This window comes from Glycine soja, chromosome 13 (assembly GCF_004193775.1).
Source record: "Glycine soja cultivar W05 chromosome 13, ASM419377v2, whole genome shotgun sequence".
In the NCBI taxonomy this organism is placed as follows: domain Eukaryota; kingdom Viridiplantae; phylum Streptophyta; class Magnoliopsida; order Fabales; family Fabaceae; genus Glycine; species Glycine soja.
In genome coordinates, this window is record NC_041014.1 from 16,843,246 (window position 1) to 16,865,247 (window position 22,002).

The following is a 22,002-nucleotide window of genomic DNA, read 5'->3' on the forward strand; positions in this document are numbered from 1 at the left end:
ATATTGATTTTTGTGATGCTTGGTTGTTGAATGTTAAGTATTTAAGTTAAATTAGTCGTATTTTGGTTTTGGTGTGGATTTAGGGGCTAGGTTGCTCTATTTTGAGGCCATATCACAATCTGTAGAATTTTGCAGTCTTGCTAAGCGAGCAAAGATTTATAAGATTTTAGAAATTTCATAATACTCACTAAGCAAGTCATTCTCACTAAACGAGCAAACCTCATTGACAAAAAAAAAATGGAACTCACTAAGCAAGACTAGCTCGCTAAGAGAGACATACAAGTTTGGCTTAACCAGAAATGCTAGCTAAGCGAAAATGTCAATTGTCACTTCTTTTGTTTTGGCTATAGAGTTTCCAAAATTATAATTAATAGTCATTTTCTTATCTCAATAATGAATATGATTAATTGTGAAATTAACATAAAGAATTATGGGTATACTGTGCTTTGGAAACCTATAACTATGTTAGGAATATGATTGGTCTAAAAACTAATAATTTGTGAGAGTGTAGAATGTCTTGTTGAACTAACGGACATGCTAGATGAGTTCCTAGGTATGTTGTTAAGATTGAGAATGGACTTGTAGTACCATAGTGGTTTAATGAACAATGCATGCATGGCATTGCATATGGGTAGACACGTAAGTTAAGAGTGTTTGGTGGGCTCTCAACCTGATGCTGGAAGTTTTGGTGGTAGCTAATGGGAATGGGCCTATAGAATAGACGAGTAGGCAAAATCCTATAAATGTCAGGTCATGCAAATCTTACAGAGGTAAACCATTATCCACACTTGTCTATTTTCGATAAAAACCAAACTACTTCCATAAGGTTAGCTCAAAGGACTATGGTTAGAGAACTTAACCATGGTAGGGGGTGGTACCTTTGGGGACTGTCCAAAAGTTTGTAGAAATCTCCATGGTTTTGTGTAGCATATCATTACATAATACTTATGCATATGAGATTAAAGTGTGAATTGAGCTTATTGTATCGTATGTTTTAATGGATTTGGGAATGATTGTTTTATTCAAATTACTTATGCATATGAGATTAAAGTGTGAATTGAGCTTATTGTATCGTATGTTTTAATGGATTTGGGAATGATTGTTTTATTCAAATTTCTCTTTAAAACTATATCCCCATGCTTGTGTTTCTTTTATAGTATGATTTTTTTTTTTATATAAGCTTACCCTTGTGTTTCATTTTGTTTGTATGATATTTTATGGTTGTGATGATCGTGTTTGACACGAGAGTAAATGGTACTGATGCTACAGGAGATCATATAGTTTCTTGAAGACCTAGATCTAGAAGATGGAATAGGAGTCGAGATCTCTTTCCTTCTACTAGCTACGCATATAATGTTAAAGGGGACCAACTTAGGGCCTTATGATAGTATTTTGGGTTATTGTATATATATTTTCCCTTAAAGGGAATCCTTTTGAAGCTTGTAGTTTACTTTACATATAATAACCTTGTGTTCTAATATCAAACAATGCTTGAATAGTATAACTGTATGTTTTGTAAGTGGAAAGTTTTAAAAAAATTGAATATTTCTAATAGGAGCATAATAAAGTTATGACTACTTTAGTATTATAAACTCATAGTGAAGATGGATCACTACAATAGTGGCATTAGAGCTTGTCGTATCTTTTGGAACAAGCCGACCAGGATATGTTTGTTATGTGTGTGTGTTTGATGTGACGAGCATAAGGCTTTAGTCAAAGTTACCATCTAACTTGGTTCGGTCTTACGTTAGGATGGTGAGACCAGCTAGACCTCCTCCTCCTTCGTTTGAAGTGACCCAAATGGTCCATGCCATAGAGGTGATGGTAGTTGCAATGCAACAACAAAGTTAGGATTTAATATTCAAAATTCACTTAACTTTTTAAATAGTTATATAACATCAAATCTTGATCTCTCATATTTAATTAGGTGGTCCATATTTAATTTTTTCACTTTCACATACAATACTTTTCTCTTATAAGGGTACCGCTAACATACATCTAAAAAAATAAAAGATGTAATTTAGCAATTTACACCTTCTTATGTGGGCAAAATAATCTCTCTTTTTTATATTTAGATGACTGTAATTAAGTTAAAAGGTATTTACGTAAATTTATTTTAGTTTAATTATCTCATCTAATTTTTTTATTAACCTATTTTTATCTCTCCCGGCTGCCCATGTCATCCACTTGTTCTCACAGAGCCGACCCTGAGCATGGTTTGACCGTGCACCCGCATTGGGCCCATGTTGGAAAAAGGAGCCCAAAAAAATTCCAACTTCGATATTTTCAAAGAAAAATCTACATGTGCCACCTTTTTATTTTTCTAACTTATCTTATTCAACTCCCAATTAATGGACTTAATGTCATTCCTACTATTTGAAGATTCAAATTTTATTAAAATATTAAAATAATTTCACTATATTCTAGGTCTATGCCTTTGTGGTAACAACATGATTTTTTTCCAACATGGAGATTGGATAATATGGAAGCCGAAGAAAAAAAAAAGATAATTAAATTTAAACTATATAATCATATATGAAAAGTTAAGATTTCATGTTAAAAATTCACATAATTTTTTAAACGATTATATAACATTAAATTTTAGTCGTTCATGTTTGATTAAATGATACATATTTAATTCTTTCACTCATATATAATATTTTTCTCTTACACGGAAACTGCTAACATAAATCAACAAAAATAATAAATGATGTAATTTAGCAATTTACACCTTTTTATTTGGGCAAACTAATCTTTCTTTTTTTTATTATTTAGATGACTGTAATTAAGTTAAAATGTATTTACGTAAATTTATTTTAGTTTAATTATCTCATTTTATTTTATTAACCTATTTTTCTCTCTCCCGGCTGCCCATGTCATCTATTTGTTCTCGCAGACCCAACCCAACCCTGAGCATGGTTTGACAGTGCACCCACATTGGGCCCATGTTGAAAAAAGGAGCCCAAAAAAATTCCATCTTCAATATTTTCAAAAAAAAATCTACATGTGCGACCTTTTTATTTCTCTAACTTATCTTATTCAACTTCCAATTAATCAATTAATGACTTAATCTCATTTCAAATTTTCAACTATTTGAAGATTCAAATTTTGTTAAAATAATTTCACTATTTTCTAAGTTTATGCCTTTGTGGTAGCAACACAATTTTTTTCCAGGTGATTGAATAATATGGAAGCCGAAGAAAACAAGTGATACTAACACATAACCAAATGCAGATACAAAAGAAGTTAATCTAGTTAGTAACCGTTGAAGTTGGTACTAGATAAATTAAAAGCCTTATTTTCATAAAAAAAAGAGAGAAATAATTCATTATTTACTTTAAAAATTAATAACAAAAGTGTAGTGGTAATACTATAGTAAAAATAACAAGTTAAAATTAATTACTAAAGATTGAACAGTCAAGAAGATTAAAAAAGATTGATGATAAATAATGGTAATGGACTTGATTAAAATACATTTTTTAAGATTGTCTAAATTATGCTATTTACTCAATGTAATAAAATATATTATTTTTAATGAAATTACACGTTTATTTTTATAACATATATTTATATTTTAAAATACTGAAATATTTAAGAGGCACTTGTTTATTGTTTTGCCTCGAACCCTAAAATGTCATGATCATTGATCACCCATGTGTTTTCGTTCCGGTAGTCTGTGGCTGCAATTCAGTCTCATGCCTTTGAGCATTTCGACTCTCAGTCATCTCTATTTCAAATTGGGGGCTGAATATTCATTCATCTTCCAATTGCTCGGTTTCGGCAAAAGCTTACAATGACGGTGGTTTCGGTGGCGGATGCCTGTTCCGAATCTTTTAAACCTCTGAATGGTAATGCATTGGTTATCAATTTTTTTTTTTTATATTGTAGATCGAAAAGAAAAGCACACAGAATATTCATTGGTTTTATTTTAGCACTTAAAGTGAGAATAATATTTTAGTACAAACGAAAAGAATTAAGTGCTAACATACACCTTTTAATTTTAAAGTGAATCGTTAGCATTCTTTGATATATATATATATATATATATATATAATATTTTATTAAGTGAATCTCATACAACTTATGTGTGTTTGATTAATCGTTAAAACTTATCTTCTATAGAAAAACACAAGTTCCAAAGCGCAAAAACTAAAGTAACGTGAGAGAAACTTTATTTTCAAAGTCAGTTGCATATGGTTCACTAACACACCCTTACACTAGCATAAATTAACAGATGGAGTTAAGTCATGCATGAGGACCCACATTTGAGTATTTATCTGTGATTGCATTGTAGTATTTTGTCTTTTTATCTCACGAAAATTATACTCCCATCATTATTATAGTTGTTGTGTAAAAAAAATTATTTTAATTTTTTAATATAATATTAATCAATTCTTATGTATATTTTTTATAATATTAATAATAAACAATAAAATTTATAAATGAATTAATAAAATATAAGACTAATTTTATACGATTATTACTTTTTCATCTATTTTTTTTATCAATGTAAAATAATCTAAAATCTGAAAAACATTTATGATGAATTAATTTAAAATTAATAATCCAAGCAAGACTCAAAATTGTGATTTTCAGGTTATTAACTCAATGCTCTAACCAATTAAGCTAATGAGTCAATTACATTATAAAATAAATAATGTTGTTATATATAATATTAAATTTTTTGATGAATATTAAATGGATATGTAAATTTAAATAATAAATTTTGTGACAATTAATTTTGATATAAATCATACAAATTATTTAATCTGTATACTTTTTAAAAATAAAAAATATTTATTATTATAAAATTTAATATATATTAAATTTTATAATAGTAAAAAAATTAACACACAATTGAATAATTTAACATATTAATAATTAAAAATATAAATATTAAATTTAATATATATTTATTATTACAAAATTTAATATATATTAAATTTTCTAATAGTAAATATTTTTTATTTTTATAAAAATATACAGATTAAATATTTCGTATGATTTATATCAAAATTAATTATCATAAAATTTATTATTTAAATTTACATGTATATCAATATTATGTATAATAATATTATTTATTTTATAATGTAATTGATTTATTAGTTGATTAAAACGTTAAACTAATAATTCGAAAGTCATAATTTTAGATTTTATTGGAATCATTAATTTTAAATTAATTTTAAAAAAAACTATTATGAAAGAACTTCTACCGAAAAAGGCGGCAAAATTTAGTGGGCGCCTTAACTTCTACCGAAAAAGGCTGCAAAATTTAGTGGGGGCCTTAATAGTAATCTCATTTCTGTCAAACATTATCTTGAGGACAAAATATAGTGGGGGCAAATTTGCCGCTCTTGGTAAATAATGGAAAAAAAGAAATATTTCACACTCCTTTCTCTATCCAACAATGAATGATCTATTTAATAATGAATAAATGATTCTCTGCATCATTGCACATCTCTCTAGAAGCAGATCCTACCATAAACAATCTTCACAACTATCCAAAATGGAGTTTGTTCTAAATTACCTAAATGCCACTGCCATTGGAGTTCTTTCTCTAATCCTCTTCTGTATGTTCTTGTATAATCCTTTCAAAATTGCATTAGGTAAACAAGATGCTCCCACAGTTGCAGGTGCATGGCCAATACTTGGTCACCTTCCACTATTGAGTGGTTCAGAGACACCCCATAGGGTTTTGGGTGCTTTGGCTGATAAGTATGGACCCATATTCACCATCAAGATTGGTGTCAAAAAGGCTTTGGTAATTAGCAACTGGGAAATAGCTAAGGAATGCTTCACCACAAACGACATTGTCGTTTCGTCTCGCCCCAAGCTTGTTGCCATTGAACTCATGTGCTACAACCAAGCCATGTTTGGGTTTGCACCCTATGGTCCTTATTGGCGCCAACTAAGAAAGATTGTAAACTTAGAAATCCTCTCCAATCGCCGAGTAGAGCAACTACAGCACGTTCATGTCTCAGAAGTTCAAAGTTCAATCAAAGAGCTCTTCAATGTTTGGTCAAGCAAAAAGAATGAGTCTGGCTATGCGTTGGTGGAGTTGAATCAATGGTTTTCTCATTTGACATTCAACACGGTTCTTCGAGTGGTCGTTGGAAAGCGACTTTTCGGTGCTACAACTATGAATGATGAGGAGGCTCAGAGATGTCTGAAGGCTGTGGAAGAGTTCATGCGTCTGTTGGGGGTGTTCACGGTGGCAGATGCCATTCCTTTCTTGAGATGGTTTGATTTTGGCGGCCATGAGAGGGCTATGAAAGAAACTGCCAAAGATTTGGACAAGATTTTTGGTGAGTGGTTAGAGGAGCACAAACGAAAAAGGGCTTTTGGTGAGAACGTTGATGGAATTCAAGACTTCATGGACGTGATGCTTTCCTTGTTTGATGGAAAAACAATTGATGGCATACATGCGGATACCATCATCAAATCCACTTTACTGGTATGTATACTGGACCTACTATACTGTTATAAGATTGTTAGAAGGTTTTAAATATTGGCCATGATGATCACATTACGATTTTGTCTTATTTGTTGATATTGCGGAAAATTATGGATAAATGTAGTTGATGCGGTTTCAAATGTGATCGTGTATAATTAAAAAAAAAAAAAATCTTTGATGTTGCATTTCAAATCATGATATAGGATCATTTTTTAAAACCTTGGGTTGTTAGCACAGGTGACTTTAAATGGAACTAAACAAAATCTTCAATTTTGATATTGATACTGCAAACGTAAGCTTGTGATTCTGCAAAAGTAAAGATTAAAGAAGTGAAGATTCTCTTTGCCTGGCTAATAATTTTATGATTAGAATATTGGGGTATGAAATATGAATATAGTAAAAGAGGTTTAAGTTTTTCAGAAAATGAGAAACAATGGTAAAAAATTCTCACATATAGAAACATTCACATTTAATTAAGGGTATGTCAATTGAATGATTTAAATAAATTTTAAGTTGGACTATAATAGATGAGTTCACAATTTATTAATTTATTTATGATCTATTGGAAATGTATTTTGAGAGAGAGATAGTTTCAACTTCATGTACAGAGATTCGAAGGATGTGTAACTACATTATCTTAAAGCATGCAAATATGTATCTATTTGCTTTGACTTATTTAAACTCACTTATACGATGATACTTTTGTTCAACATTTTTTTTAATTTTGATTTGCAGTCAGTAATTTCAGGAGGAACTGAAACAAACACTACTACTCTTACATGGGCAATATGTTTGATATTGAGAAATCCTATTGTATTGGAAAACATTAAAGCCGAACTTAACTTCCAAGTTGGAAAAGAGAGATGTATAAGTGAATCTGATGTAGCGAAGCTAGCATACCTTCAGGCTGTGGTCAAAGAAACTTTTAGATTGTACCCAGCAGGTCCTCTCTCAGCACCTCGTGAATTCATAGGGGATTGCACTTTAGGCGGCTATAATGTCAAAAAAGGAACTCGTCTAATTACAAATCTTTGGAAGATTCACACAGATCCTAGTGTTTGGTCAAATTCATTAGAGTTCAAACCAGAAAGGTTTCTTACCACCCATAAAGACATTGATGTTAGGGGACATCATTTTGAACTATTACCATTTGGTGGTGGTAGAAGAGTGTGTCCTGGAATATCTTTTAGCCTTCAATTGGTTCATTTCACTCTTGCCAATCTTTTTCATTCTTTTGAATTCTTAAATCCATCAAATGAACCCATTGATATGACTGAAACCCTTGGATTAACCAACACTAAAGCCACTCCACTTGAGATTCTTATTAAACCTCGATTATCTCCTAGTTGTTATGTATGAAAGCATGTGATTCTTGTGTGTTAGCGGTGTGTTTAAAGTCCATTGTTAAACTATATGTGATCTTCTTTACTTAAATAAGGTTTGGCTAATAGACCATTATCTTCTTTAATTGTCTCTTACATTTATTTCAACCATGCATTGTTGAGGAGAAGTCTGATATGAAGATTTTTGTTGAGGATTATTACGTCATAATAGAATTTGAATGAAGGATGAAATTTTTTAATTCAACCCAAATTCATGTTTCTATTACTACCAACTTTTTCTAATTTTATTGGTATATTGATATTTTAAATTGTAATTAATACAAGTAAACATTATTTCGATTATTGAATAATTTAAGATTGATAATATTAGTTCTTAAATGAAAAAAAAAATACTACTCTATTTGGATTTCTAAAAGATGAAAAAGTTTATTAACTTACTCAATTTGCTCTTTTAAAATTTAAGTTGATTAATATTTCGATGAGGCATTAGCATCCGAGATGGAAATAAACCACTTCAATTCTTGGAGGCCATGTAAAAAACACACCAACTATCCCTAACCACCTCCATCAAAAGCCTTTATTATAACATTCAATGCAACTGTATCCAAACCACATGCAATGTTATTAATCAGGCTGGCCAAAATCCTTTGAAGTTTTGTGTTGTTCCAAACAATTGCCGCTTCACAGCTCTGTTTCTTTTTTCTGCTAAACAGTGCCAACCCATTCATTGCCAAAAGAGTGTCTTCCCTTCTTTCCAATGACACGTATCAATCATTTGCCCCTTAGCCTGTCACATGTATGCTTGATGCTTCATTTGACAACATGCACCGCTCAACAAAACCTCCTAATTACAGTTATGTTGGTATCTGAAAGTGATAATTATACAGTCACAGTACTTACCCTTTTATTTTTAGTAAACAGTCATATTAATCCTAAAAATCTTAAATGAATTCATGAAATGTCAAATGCTAAGTTTTTAAAATTAACTATTTAATGTCATTTTATTATTAATATTATTACTTTAGTTGCACATTCTTTTTGGTAAACAGTCATAATAATCCTAATTTTTTTAAAATGTGAAATAAATTAAATAAATGTCAAACACTAAGTTTTTAAAATTAACTATTTACTGTCATTTTATTATTATTATTATTATTATTATTATTTTTATCACATATTCTTTTGAATTTTAAACTTATATGAGTGCTGATTATTAGTTTCAAATGATTTATTTCTACTTTCGTTCAATTCTAAGATTAATGTGACTATGGCCTCCAACTCAAGAGTCAAAATGATAATTTACTGAATCCACTAATTCTTTACCAAAACATTAGCTAAAAAACAAATGGTTGTTTTAGATTTTAAAATTGTGATCTTAATCACTTTAGTCCCTAAAACTAATAAAACAAAAGAGAAATCCTAAAACTATAATCCACCACTCATTTTAGTCCCTCGGTAAACTGAAATTTGTTTTCTTTAATGGAAGTGCCAACATGACACACTGATTATTAATGTGACTTGTTGATCGATTGATGATATGTCAAACCATATCATACATAACGCAAATGTGGAAGCTATGGTGGCACACACATGATTGCTATGTGTCATATGGTATGTCGTTTGTCATATGAGTGTATCACTTGTCAGATGAGTTCCTAAAATTATAACTTGGATAATGATATTAGAGTATTTCTTTTTTAAAAAAAATATCTCACCAACACCTTTATTTTAAGAATAACTTTTCATATATAAATACGAGAAATTGATGGAAAAGTTAATATAATTTCACACTTTTTGTTTATAAACCAAGGTTGTAATTTCCTTTTTTTATATAGAAAAAACAAAAAAGTCATGTTTCTACTGTGTGTCAAAAAGATGGAAATCACCATTTTGTCTAAAAAAAATGAACATATATATATTAATCAACTTTGATCTTTTTTAGAGACTTAATTGATATTAAAAAAAGAGTAATTAAGTTAATAAAATTTTTCATCTTTTGTAATAAAAACGGTGTTAAATTTTTTTATAATTGAAATAATGTTTTATGCATATATTTACAGTTCAACATATCAATATACCAGTAAATTAAGAAGAGTTGGTAATCATCAAAACATGAATTGGAGTTAAATTAAAAAATTCCACCTTAATCCAAATTCTATTTAGACAAAATGATCCTCAACGAAAAAGATATTCAAATTAAAAAATTAAAAAATTAAAAGAGAGTGGAAGTGAGAAAATCAAAGTCTACACCAATCGAACTCCATTCTAGTTTCTATTGTTTTTGGACCATAAATTCACCATAAAATTGTTCATATATGATTAAAGCAAACCGAACCAGTACAGGTAAAAGCAGGAAATAATTGATGAACACACCTCAATGGGAGTTGATAACTTCTTTTTGCAAATTTTGTCATATTTTTGCTTTTTGGTGACAGCTTGCAGACCCTGTCAAGGAAGGCTAAAAATATGCAAGAACCAAGTAGTCAAATACATAGCTGGAAATCCTGAGCAACTAATACTCTCAAACATTTTTATGAAATCAAGATGCCTTGTAAAATTACCATCAGTTGCATGAGACATACCTTCCTTTTAAAAAGTACATTATAACATAGCACAAATATGCAGACTTTGTAGTATAAATCCCAGTAGTACTAGTTGCCCAATCCTAGCAATTTTGGACAAGGGTGTAATTGGGGACTGTTTTATCTTTACCCCTTTACTAACTTAAAATTATCAGAGATATTTATTTGGATCTGAACCAAACATCATCATCAAGACCAATAATATATGCAACAAGATCATATTGATCTATTTTTTTTACACAATATATCAATTTAATGTTATATATATCTATATAAATGAAGGAAAACAGAGTATAACAAAGCCCAATACTCAACCAATCTATACAATCACACTCATAGACATCACCCAGAACCAATACTCAATGGCCAGAAAATCTTGCTTTCTGTTCCGTGATTAAAATACCAACACAATAAAATAGAATAAACTACTATTTCACTCTAGTTTCTTTTAGAACTCAGTAGCAGATAAGAACTCATCCATGGCCCTAACAAAAGACCCCTTAAACCCATCTTCATCCTTGACAACATCCCTAATCATGTCTCCAACATCCCCAGCTTTCTTCTTCATCACAATCCCTTTCTCGGTCTCGTCCATCACCAATTCAATTTTTTAAGAATATTAAATTAGGAACAAAAATTAAGAATATTCAGTTTGTTTTATCTGGATTAAACGAGCATGGACCAATTTCTTCAATGCTGCTGCCAAGGTTGATTTGACGGAATACATATAGTTATGCAACATGCCTTAACATCCAACTCAAACTCAACAAAAAAATATCAATAACAGCCAAAAACAATTGTTATTTACCTAATTGAAAAACCTCATATCTCAACAGTGGCAAGGACCTTCATTGGAGTTTGGCGCGCTCACTGCGGCGAGGGACTGCGAAAAGCTTTTTGAGGTTGTGGGAGTGACTGAGTGACGGTGGCGTGGGAAAACGTTTTACCCTGAAATGTTTTAGCTGAGCCTCCATTTAGACAACATGAATAAGAGAAGCAACAAGCGAGGGAGCGCAAGGGAGAAGGAAGCGAGGGTTCTTACCTTCGCAGAAGACAATGTCGCAAGGGAGGGAGTGCGAGGAAGAAGGAAGATGGCGGCAGCTGCTCAGCGGAAGAACAGTGGTGGGTACGAGAGGGTGTGCGGGGACGATGAGGGAGACAATGTGAAAGCAAAGCTCACTGAGAGAGGGGAGTGAGAGCAGAGCGCGAATGTGTTTTTAGGATTTATTAAGCGTTGTTCTGTTTTCATGAAATTAAAAATGGTATGGTGATCAAAATATGTTTGGTTAAATTTTTGAAAATATTTTTAGTGAAAATATTTTCTCAAACGAACCAAAAACTGAAAACAATAAAATATCGTTTTTAGTTAAAACCAAGAACCTCATTTTGTGTATAATGAAAACGTGGTGACAAGGAATGTAATTTTAAGCAAATCTAAAAATACATTTCCTTTTGAAAACGCATTTTCGATGTTTTTATTTCTTGAAAGCAAAAAACAAGAAGTCAAATCAAACATATTTTCAGAATTCTAATATTTTGAAAATGAAAATAGTTTTCAAGAAATGAAAACAGAAAATGAAAATACAAATCAAACATATCTTAATATTTTAGAATGGTTTAACTTATAACCATCCCAAAAAGGTAACTTTTTATAATAGTTTAACTTATAATCATTCTATTTTTTTTAGAATTGTTTTCCTACAACCATTCTAAAAATAATGTCTTTATTTATTGAAATGTCACCACATTTTTAGAATAATTATTTTATAATTGTTCAAAAAAGTATTTTTTGCACTAGTGAATATATATAGATGACATTGTATTTGGAGTCATTAATGATGTCTTGTGCAAAGAATTTGCTAAGACTATGCAGGAGAGAGTTTGAAATGTTCGTAACATGGAAGTTATCGTACTTCCTAGGATTCCAAATAAAATAGTTAGAAATTGGAATCTTCATCAATTGATCCAAGTATTTGTATTAATATGCTTAAAAGATTTGATAGGGAGAAATCCAAAGAGACAATAACTCCAATGGCTACCTCATGCTATCTTGACTTAGATGAAAAAGGTAAACATGTGGATGAATCAAGATATAGAGGTATGATTGACTCTCTACTATATCTACTGCTAGTCCTCGATCGTGGTACTAGTCCATAACGATCAAAGTCGAATCGTGATCCTATTAATGAAGCAAATTCAATGAAGCAACAACTAGTACCATAGAGAAGCGGCCATAAACTGGATAATCTTGACCAATTTGAAAGATCATTTAATGTAGTTGAAATAACTGAATTTTTGGTTGTTTGATCAAGTAAGGGAAACTCAATGGAATTCATAATTGTCTCAATATTTTTTTCTAATTGTCTAATCTAATTGTCTAAATAGTCAAGAATTAAGACCATTCTAATGCCCCCTTTCGCCATGCATAAACTGAACCAACAATTAGGATAAGCACGAATATGAAAGCTTCTATAAATACGGATACCCCTAATACATCGAAACTCATTGCCCAAGGATAAAGAAAAACCGTTTCAACATCAAAAACAACAAAAATGAGAGCAAACATATAATAACGAATTCGAAATTGTAACCAAGCATCACCTATTGGTTCTATTCCCGATTCATAACTAGAAAGTTTCTCTGGTCCCTTGCTAATCGGGGCTAAAATTCCAGAAATTAGAAATGCCAAAATAGGAATAAAACTTGATATTATTAGAAATGCCCAAAAAATATCATATTCGTAAAGAAGAAACATAAACGTACTCCTCTGAATGTGGAAAATATACCGGATTAGTATTAATTATTAGTCTAAAGTTTAAATAATAAAGTATAAATTTTTTTAGAGCTCCGATATTATGTATAGTGTTTGTCTATGTGCTAGATTTTAAGCTAATCCTAAAAAATCTCATTTAATAGTTGTTAAGAGAATTTTTAAGTACATTAAGGGTACATTAAAAGTAGGATTGTGGTATCCTAAGGGTGCACCTATAAGCTTAGTTGGGTATTCCTATTCAGATTATGTAGGATGAAAAGTAGATAAGAAGAGTACTAGTGGAGCATTTCATTTGCTTGGGAGTGCTTTGGTTTCTCACTTTAAGAAACAAGCTTGTGTGGCTTTATCCATAGTTGATGCTGAGTATATTACTGCCAATTGTTGTTGTGCTTAGATAATTTAGATGAAACAACAACTTGAGGATTTTGGTATCTACCTTACCCCAAAGTGGGGGTTAATGTTTAATGATATTTTATATATAAAATAAAAATAAAAATATTATAGTGAAAATTTAAGTTTTTTAATATATCCATTTTTATTATTATATAAAATCTTTTACATAATTTATTTTTATTATATTTTTTTTACCCATTTAAATAAGTGGAGAGAATTTTTCTATAAATTTCTCTCTTAATTCTGTATATTTAAATAACATATTTTTACTCTACCTTTGGTCCTCTCTTTTTTTCCCACCTTATTTCATCTCTCATCCGAATAAAGTGGGAAAAAACCTATTACTCAAAATAGATAAAATAAGACACGAAAAAAAATCGAAAATTTTCTGTCCACTTATTAAAATAAGTAAAAGAGATCGGATAAAACAAAGTTAAAGAGAAATTAAAAATAAATAAATAAACTATATAAAAAGTTATATTAATTAGACAAATTGTATTAAACTAAAATAATAATATTTTAAGAAAATTACACTAATACTTCTTGAGATTTACACAAACTACACATATATTTCCTTTTTTCTATAAGAAACTGCTTAACTTTTAAATGGTGTTAATTCCATTTAAAATGTATGAAAAATAATTTTTAAATAAAATTTTAACTAGAAAATGTCCCCTAGTCCATTTGACCCCCTTCCACAGTCATGACAACAGTTTTCCAAATCAACAAATCCTACCCATGGTCATGGCTATAAATAGTTTTCCAAATCAATGATTCCCATATGAATCAATGTTCAATTTCAACAAGCATCGGGAAAATATGGTAAACAATTTGTTAATGGAATCAAATTCAGAAAGCATCTATTTTCATGAAATTAAAAATGGTATGGTGATGAAAATGTGTTTGGTTGAATTTTTGAAAATATTTTTAGTGAAAATATTTTCTCAAACGAACCAAAAACTAAAAACAATAAAATATCGTTTTTAGTTAAAACCAAGAACTCATTTTGTGTATAATGAAAACGCGGTGACAAGGAATGTAATTTTAAACAAATCTAAAAATATATTTCCTTTTGAAAACGCATTTTCGGTGTTTTTATTTCCTGAAAACAAAAAACAAGAAGTCAAACCAAACATGTTTTCAGAATTCTAATATTTTAAAAATGAAAATAGTTTTCAGGAAATGAAAACAGAAAATGAAAATACAAATCAAACATATCTTAATATTTTATAAGGGTTTAACTTATAACCATTCCAGAAAGGTAACTTTTTATAATAGTTTCACTTATAATCATTCTAATTTTTTTAGAATTGTTTTCCTACAACCATTCTAAAAATAATGTCTTTATTTATTGAAATGTCACCGCATTTTTAGAATAATTGTTTTATAATTGTTCAAAAAAGTATTTTTTGCACTAGTGAATATATATAGATGACATTGTATTTGGAGTCATTAATGATGTCTTGTGCAAAGAATTTGCTAAGACTATGCAGGAGAGAGTTTGAAATGTTCGTAACATGGGAGTTATCCTACTTCCTAGGATTCCAAATAAAATAGTTAGAAATTGGAATCTTCATCAATTGATCCAAGTATTTGTATTAATATGCTTAAAAGATTTGATAGGGAGAAATCCAAAGAGGCAATAACTCCAATGACTACCTCATGCTATCTTGACTTAGATGAAAAAGGTAAACATGTGGATGAATCAAGATATAGAGGTATGATTAACTCTCTACTATATCTACTAGTCGCTCCGATATTATATATAGTGTTTGTGTATGTGCTAGATTTTAAGCTAATCCTAAGAAATCTCATTTAATAGTTGTTAAGAGAATTTTTAAGTACATTAAGGGTACATTAAAAGTAGGATTGTGGTATCCTAAGGGTGCACCTATAAGCTTAGTTGGGTATTCCTATTCAGATTATGTAGGATGAAAAGTAGATAAGAAGAGTACTAGTGGAGCATTTCATCTGCTTGGGAGTGCTTTGGTTTCTCACTTTAAGAAACAAGCTTGTGTGGCTTTATCCATAGTTGATGTTGAGTATATTACTGCCAATTGTTGTTGTGCTTAGATAATTTAGATGAAACAACAACTTGAGGATTTTGGTATCTACCTTGATCATATTCCTTTGAGATGTGACAACACAAGTGCAATCAACATGGTCAAAAATCGTGTCATGCATTCTAGTACTAAACATATAAAAATAAGACATCATTTCATTAAAGATCATGTGTTAAAAGGTGATTTGTAGACACAAACAACCAACTAGCTGACATCTTTATAAAACCCTGACATCTTTAGAAAAACCCTTGCCATCCTAAATGAGGATTGTCTAATTTAATATGCATATGCATTCGTGTGTATGTAGATTTAATCTTATATCTTTGCAGGGACACCCCACCATCATTGAATTACTACCTTGAGGCCATCGACGGAGAGAAAACCAATGAGAATGCATCCCCATCGAGCTCGAGCTAGCTTGATGTTGTCATGTGTGACAAACCTCCTTGCAAATAATTTTGGCCATTCCAGCTCCCATTCTTTTGGTAATGTCCTCAATTGCTTCCTGATAGATGCAAAAATCATTGACTAACATTTAATTTGTTTGTCATCACAGCCATAACTATTTTCTTTAACAGCCAAGACAAATTTATTCACAAAAACTTGGATAGGACAGAAGTAGTGACCCAAACCAGGATAGGATCCATTACATCCCGATCACAGTTTCTCAAATTTCCAAAACAAAAATTTCACTATACATATCAGACACATGCTGTAAAAGCACTGCTTATTTACAATACATCTCACAATAATATATTCATCGGTTGACTCAACCTCTCTACACTACTACTCCATCTGTACATGCCAACACAACGTCATGATTATACTGCAATATCAAACAAAATTATGTTTAAAATGCTACAAACTATATATGCCCATTACTTTATATCCCCACACTGACACGTAGATAGAAAACAAAAACTATAAATATAAGACATCACAATGAAAATCACAGTAGCAACATGATGACCCGTGGATACCTCAAAGTCTGAGCGGTAAGTTGCATACAAAATCCAGGTCATCACCACCATGGTTTGGGTAGGGGTAGATGTTTTATCTTCCTTCTTCTCCTGATCATCACATTGCAAAACAGGGAGACACGAAGAAGGAGTTCAATATATCACCCATTGTTGAGGGGAGTTGGTTGGTTACCAAGAGTAGTTCCAAAGAGAATGGTAACTCGCCAATCCAATTTTTAAGTGGCAATGTGAAGGAAAGGTTGAATCTAGACGCGAACCAATTTTAAGTGTGCAGCTATAACAACAGTTTCTGATTGAAACATGTAAAAAACTGAAAACCTAAAAAATAAAGATAACATGCAAAAAAAAAAAAGTAGATAAATTTGTGAAGAGCAAAGAGATAAAAATTTGTTATGCATACATATATTAAGATTCAGGCCTTTCTCTTGGGTCTTGATAAGGAAGAAGTACCAATTATGAACTCAAAATCTACAACAAACACCCCAAAATAAAAATAACTGTATTTAAACCAAAGAAACGAAAGAGGAAACCTTTTCATTCACTGTTTTAAAGAGATAAACAGCAATACAACAATGCCTACAAAGCAAATTAATTTAAAGCCAATAATTTCAACAAATATAATAAAACATACTATGTCAGTAGGTTTGTTTTGATTATGCTCTGTTTTCTTTGACTCCACCACCTTGTTCACAGTCTCTTGATCCCAATCCTCCATTATCTATTTGTTCCTATAATCAAACATAAGGGGAAAAAACACAAAAAATAAACCGCCAACACATTATTTCTCTTAAAAGACAACTTCAACAATGGAAATAAATAAATAAAAAGAATCAAAATCATAAGCATAAAATATTTTAGAAGGAAGAAACCAATGTATTTGTAAGATGCGCTAAAAAGTAATTGACCACAAATAAACTCATTAAGATGAATTTTCAAAAGTAAGATTGCAAGGCATCATTTTATGCATGTCTGAAGAAATAAATTTTCATGTTTCAACCCAATATTCATGTCCCTAATTATGTCTGAAATTTGTGGTTGATTTGTCTGTTATTGTCCTCTGGTAAGTACTAGAAGATTTCTTACTCTCTCCCTTTCGCTCTTCTTCTGCTGTTAGTGGACTCCTTTGTACATCAAGACGAACAAAGTAGTAAAAATAAAGAGAACCTAATCAACTTTAGAACACCTAGGATAAGAAGAGGGTTTGAGAATGTGAGACAGGAAGAGAGACATGATATTGAACCAAGAGAGAGACCATAAAACATGGTGCGATAAAACCAACTAGTGTCGGTTACTCCATTTGCAGTGAGGAATAAATGTAAGACACGATTTAATAGAGGTCTGCGATTTCTTTTGTATCAATTTAACAAGAGATCTTGTGTTCATATCTTTTCTCATTTTATCCTTAAAATGTACAAATATTACAATTGCATATGAGGAACAGTTGGAGCTAGCAATCAAATTTAGGAATAAAGATATGTAACAAAATGTGTACATCAAATCAATTGCATAGCTTGTGCTATGTTTGGAATGCTTTTTCCTAATATTGATTTTGCTTATAAAAAAATTATAACCCATTTAAAATATTATTTTAACCATACGCCAATACAAATAAATTGATAACAAAACCACGGGTTTTCACGATCAGTAAATAGAAGCCAGTACAATGCATCTACCTAATTAAGAAAAATTAAAATATCGCAAGGTTACATAACAAAATTTTCCAAAACAGACGCAATTTAACTTAGAATAGACGACAAACCACGATTTGAAAAAGAACAATAAGGATCACACGACTGACATAAGGGTTATAAAGTTTCATAATAGTTGGGAGACTGACGTGGTTTGACCAAAATCTCAAGTGGAGTAGCCTTGGTGTTGGTAAATCCAAAGAATTCAGTCATGTCTACAGGTTCAGCCGATGGATTCAAGATGTCAAAGGAATGCAATAAATTAGCCAAAGTGAAATGAACCATGTTTAAGCCAAGGGACATTCCAGCACAAACTCTTCTCCCGCTTCCAAAGGGTAACAACTCAAAATTGTGACCCCTTAGATCAACATCTTTGTGAGTGGTAAGGAACCTTTCTGGTTTGAATTCCAATGGGTCTGACCAAACACTAGGGTCCCTGTGGATCTTCCACAAGTTATGGATAAGTCGAGTTCCCTTTTTGATGTGGTATCCACCTAGGATGCAATTCTCTGTGAATTCACGAGGTGATGAAAAAGGGGCTGGTGGATACAATCTTAGTGTCTCTTTAACTATAGCTTGAAGATACACAAGTTTGCTTATATCTGACTCACGTATATATTCATCTTTGCCAATTTGCATATCAATTTCTTCTTTAGCCTTTCCCAATGCAAGAGGATTTCGCAATAGAAGACTAAGTGCCCATGTAAGAGTAACAGCTGTTGAATCAGTTCCTCCCAAAATCAATTCCTGTAAAGAAGTTCAAACTTGTCAAAAGAGTCGTCTAAATTAAATTATCTAAGAAAAAGAAATACAATGAAAATATTATATATTTATATTCAACTTTATAATAGTATTGGTACTCAATTTCTCACTTTCATCTTATAGTTCAGAAAAGCCAATGCAGACCACCGCATGAGATTCTAAGGTAATGCTTATATATCTTAATCTTTTTAGAATTTAAACATTACTAAAGCTATTGCTAAAACAAATTAAGTTAAAGTTATATAATATGTTAATGCTATAAATATATAGGGTTAAATTTAGCTTTAAGTTAGAAATTTGTAGGTATTGCAATTTTTTTTTTTACGTTAGGTATTATAAATTTAAATCTTAGAAGAATTTAAAATAAAGAAAGAATAAGTAGGGAAAAAATTCAGAAACTATTTTTCTTAACATTCTCTCGGTTACAAAAAGTTATTTTTTTTAAAAAAAAATCTTAATGTTATTTCTTTTAAAAATATATATATATATATACTATAATTCCAAAATTAATTCAACCAATATTCCCCATGTCAATCATGCACGATTTCTTTTGAAACACTAATTCATTAATGTAAGATAAAAAGGAGTACAAAAAGAGGTTGAGGGTACCAGTGGTACCACACCAGGATAGGCAATGAAAGCTGCCCAGTTAAATTATCATGCACGATGAGTTTGTATGTCATAAAAATGAAATTTTACTGTCTCATTAGAAAATAGAAGTAATACTAATTTCATAAACTACTTACCAAGCTTGTGGCTTTGCATATGGTATCAGCATCAAACGCACCGATTTGTGCACCATTAAGTGCTGAAATCATCACGTCCATGAAGTCTCTATCACTTTCAACATTTTCACCTAAAAGCTTCTTCTGACGGTGCTCCTCCAACCACTCACTCAATAATTTATCAACTTCCTTAGCGTTTGCCTTCATAGCCTTCTCATGACCCCCCAAATCCAACCACCTCAAACAAGGAACCCCATCTGCCACCGTGAAAGTCCCCATCAAATTCATGAACTCCCTAATATTCTTCATAAACCTTTGCGCTTTGTCTTTGCCTTCCACGTGCATGACACCAAAATACCTCTTCCCAACGACCATTCGCACAACCATGTTAAATGTCAAATACGCCAACCATTGTTTTATGTCCACCAGAGTATACCTAGACTCGTTCTTATTTCCATTCGACCAAATGTCGAATAGCTCTTTAATCGAAGTTCGAACTTCGGAGACACGAATGTGGTTCCGTTGTTCGATTCTTCGATTGGAGAGAAACTCGAACGTGACAATTTTACGTAACTCGCGCCAATAGGGTCCATACGGTGCCAAGCCAACAAAGGCTTGGTTGTAAGACATGACTTCAACGGCGACGAGTTTAGGGCGAGATGAAACGGCAAGGTCGTTTGTGGTGAACAATTCCTTAGACATTTCCCAGTTGCTGAGTACCAAAGCCGGTTTCATACCGAGCTTGATGGTGAATAAGGGTCCATACTTGTCAGCCAAAGCACCCAACACTTTATGTGGTGTTTGTGAACCATTCAGCAATGAGAGGTGACCAAGTATTGGCCATGCACCAGACACTACTGGAGCATCTTTCCCACGAGAATTTTTACGATATAGAAACAAACATAAGAAGATTAGAGAAAGGATTGATGCAATAGCAATGGTGTTAAGGTTTAGGCAATTTAGGAGAAGGTCCATTTTTTTGCTAGTTATGTTGCAATTGTTGCATGCCTTGCTCTTGAAACTCTTCTCCTATCTCCTTTTATAAGTAGAAGATGTGTCTAGGATTTAAGGGCATGGCCGCATGGTTGGACCAATATGATTTCATTTGTTTATTATAATGTATTAAAACTATTTGGAATAGTCAGAGAATTATCGTGATGTGTATAAAGTATGAGGTAATCTAAAATAGGAAATATCGTAACTTGATCTGCAATGATTATAGTATTAGGTGATGCTACTGCATACATGTGTTTGAATGCGATTTGACTTCTTTTTTCTTTTTCAAACCTGGCTGGCTGCTCACTTTTGCATTTGTTTCCGCTTGATTGTATTAGAAAATGCAAAGGATAACAGAATGGATAAAATATAAAAATCAAAATATATTTATTATATTCAAAATCCAAAATTATTTTTTTAAAAAATTAATATTTTATGGATATATTCTTTAAAATATTTTTTAGTTGACACTTCTGCGTTAGTAGTACTTCTGACAAGAATTTCTGTATAAAAGTATTACTAGTATAAAATTATTTGAACTGTCAATATCACAACCTTGGTGACCAAGGATACTTGACGACCAAGGATTCCACTGCGGCTGCTGCTTCCATGTGATGAAAATATTGTCGGTATCGGTATTCGATAGTGAGGTTTACAATTTTTAGAAAAATCAAATAGAAACAAAATAAAAATTGGAAAAGTGAAAATTAAAAAAATAAAGGAAAAAACTATTATTTAGAAAAATAAAAATAAGAAGGAAAAGGTGGAGAAATTTTTCTTCTATCATTTAAATGAATGAAAAAGATAATATGATAAACAAATAAATTGTATATAAATTTTTTCATGATAATTAAAAAAATTTAATTTTTAAAAAATTAAAGTGTTCAATATATTTTTTACATAAAATTATTTAGAATTAGTTTTAGTTTTTAATTTCAAAAATATATATTTAAGTTTTAAAAGAAATTAAAACTATTAAAAACTATACTTTTTCACTTTTCCCTTCTACCGAGGAAAGATTTTTCTTTTTTCTTTTATTTTTCAATAGTCACTCTCGGATATTTCTTTTTAGATGGTCAGTTGTAAATTTTCTTCCCTATTTCTTTTCCCTTTGTTTCATCTAATTCAAATAAAAAGGACTTATTTTTAAATTTGAAAATAATCACTACTAGAAGAAAGCCTTTTTAAGTCGGTCATTTGGGTCATTTTAAGACGATTTTGACCCGTCTTAGAAAACAGT

At 31.0% G+C, this 22,002-nt stretch overlaps 2 protein-coding genes and 1 long non-coding RNA gene across 3 annotated transcripts; 1 reads left to right on the forward strand and 2 right to left on the reverse strand.

Annotated features, from left to right (window-relative positions):
- Positions 1 to 5,439: 5,439 nt before the first annotated feature.
- On the forward strand, positions 5,440 to 7,925 carry LOC114381417 (cytochrome P450 82A4-like). Its single transcript, XM_028340666.1, has 2 exons — positions 5,440 to 6,457; positions 7,193 to 7,925. The coding sequence occupies exons 1-2, from the start codon at positions 5,510 to 5,512 to the stop codon at positions 7,814 to 7,816; spliced, it is 1,572 nt and encodes a 523-aa protein (XP_028196467.1). The 5' UTR covers positions 5,440 to 5,509; the 3' UTR covers positions 7,817 to 7,925.
- Positions 7,926 to 8,249: 324 nt separating this feature from the next.
- Positions 8,250 to 11,654, reverse strand: LOC114382404. The gene is made up of 4 exons (XR_003660248.1): positions 11,425 to 11,654; positions 11,191 to 11,330; positions 10,174 to 10,258; positions 8,250 to 8,666 (listed from the first exon to the last, which is right to left on the reverse strand). It is a non-coding gene; the product is annotated as an uncharacterized LOC114382404 (long non-coding RNA).
- Positions 11,655 to 18,151: 6,497 nt separating this feature from the next.
- LOC114382403 (cytochrome P450 82A3) lies at positions 18,152 to 20,795 on the reverse strand. Its single transcript, XM_028341791.1, has 2 exons — positions 19,788 to 20,795; positions 18,152 to 19,026 (listed from the first exon to the last, which is right to left on the reverse strand). The coding sequence occupies exons 1-2, from the start codon at positions 20,739 to 20,741 to the stop codon at positions 18,397 to 18,399; spliced, it is 1,584 nt and encodes a 527-aa protein (XP_028197592.1). The 5' UTR covers positions 20,742 to 20,795; the 3' UTR covers positions 18,152 to 18,396.
- Positions 20,796 to 22,002: the final 1,207 nt, after the last annotated feature.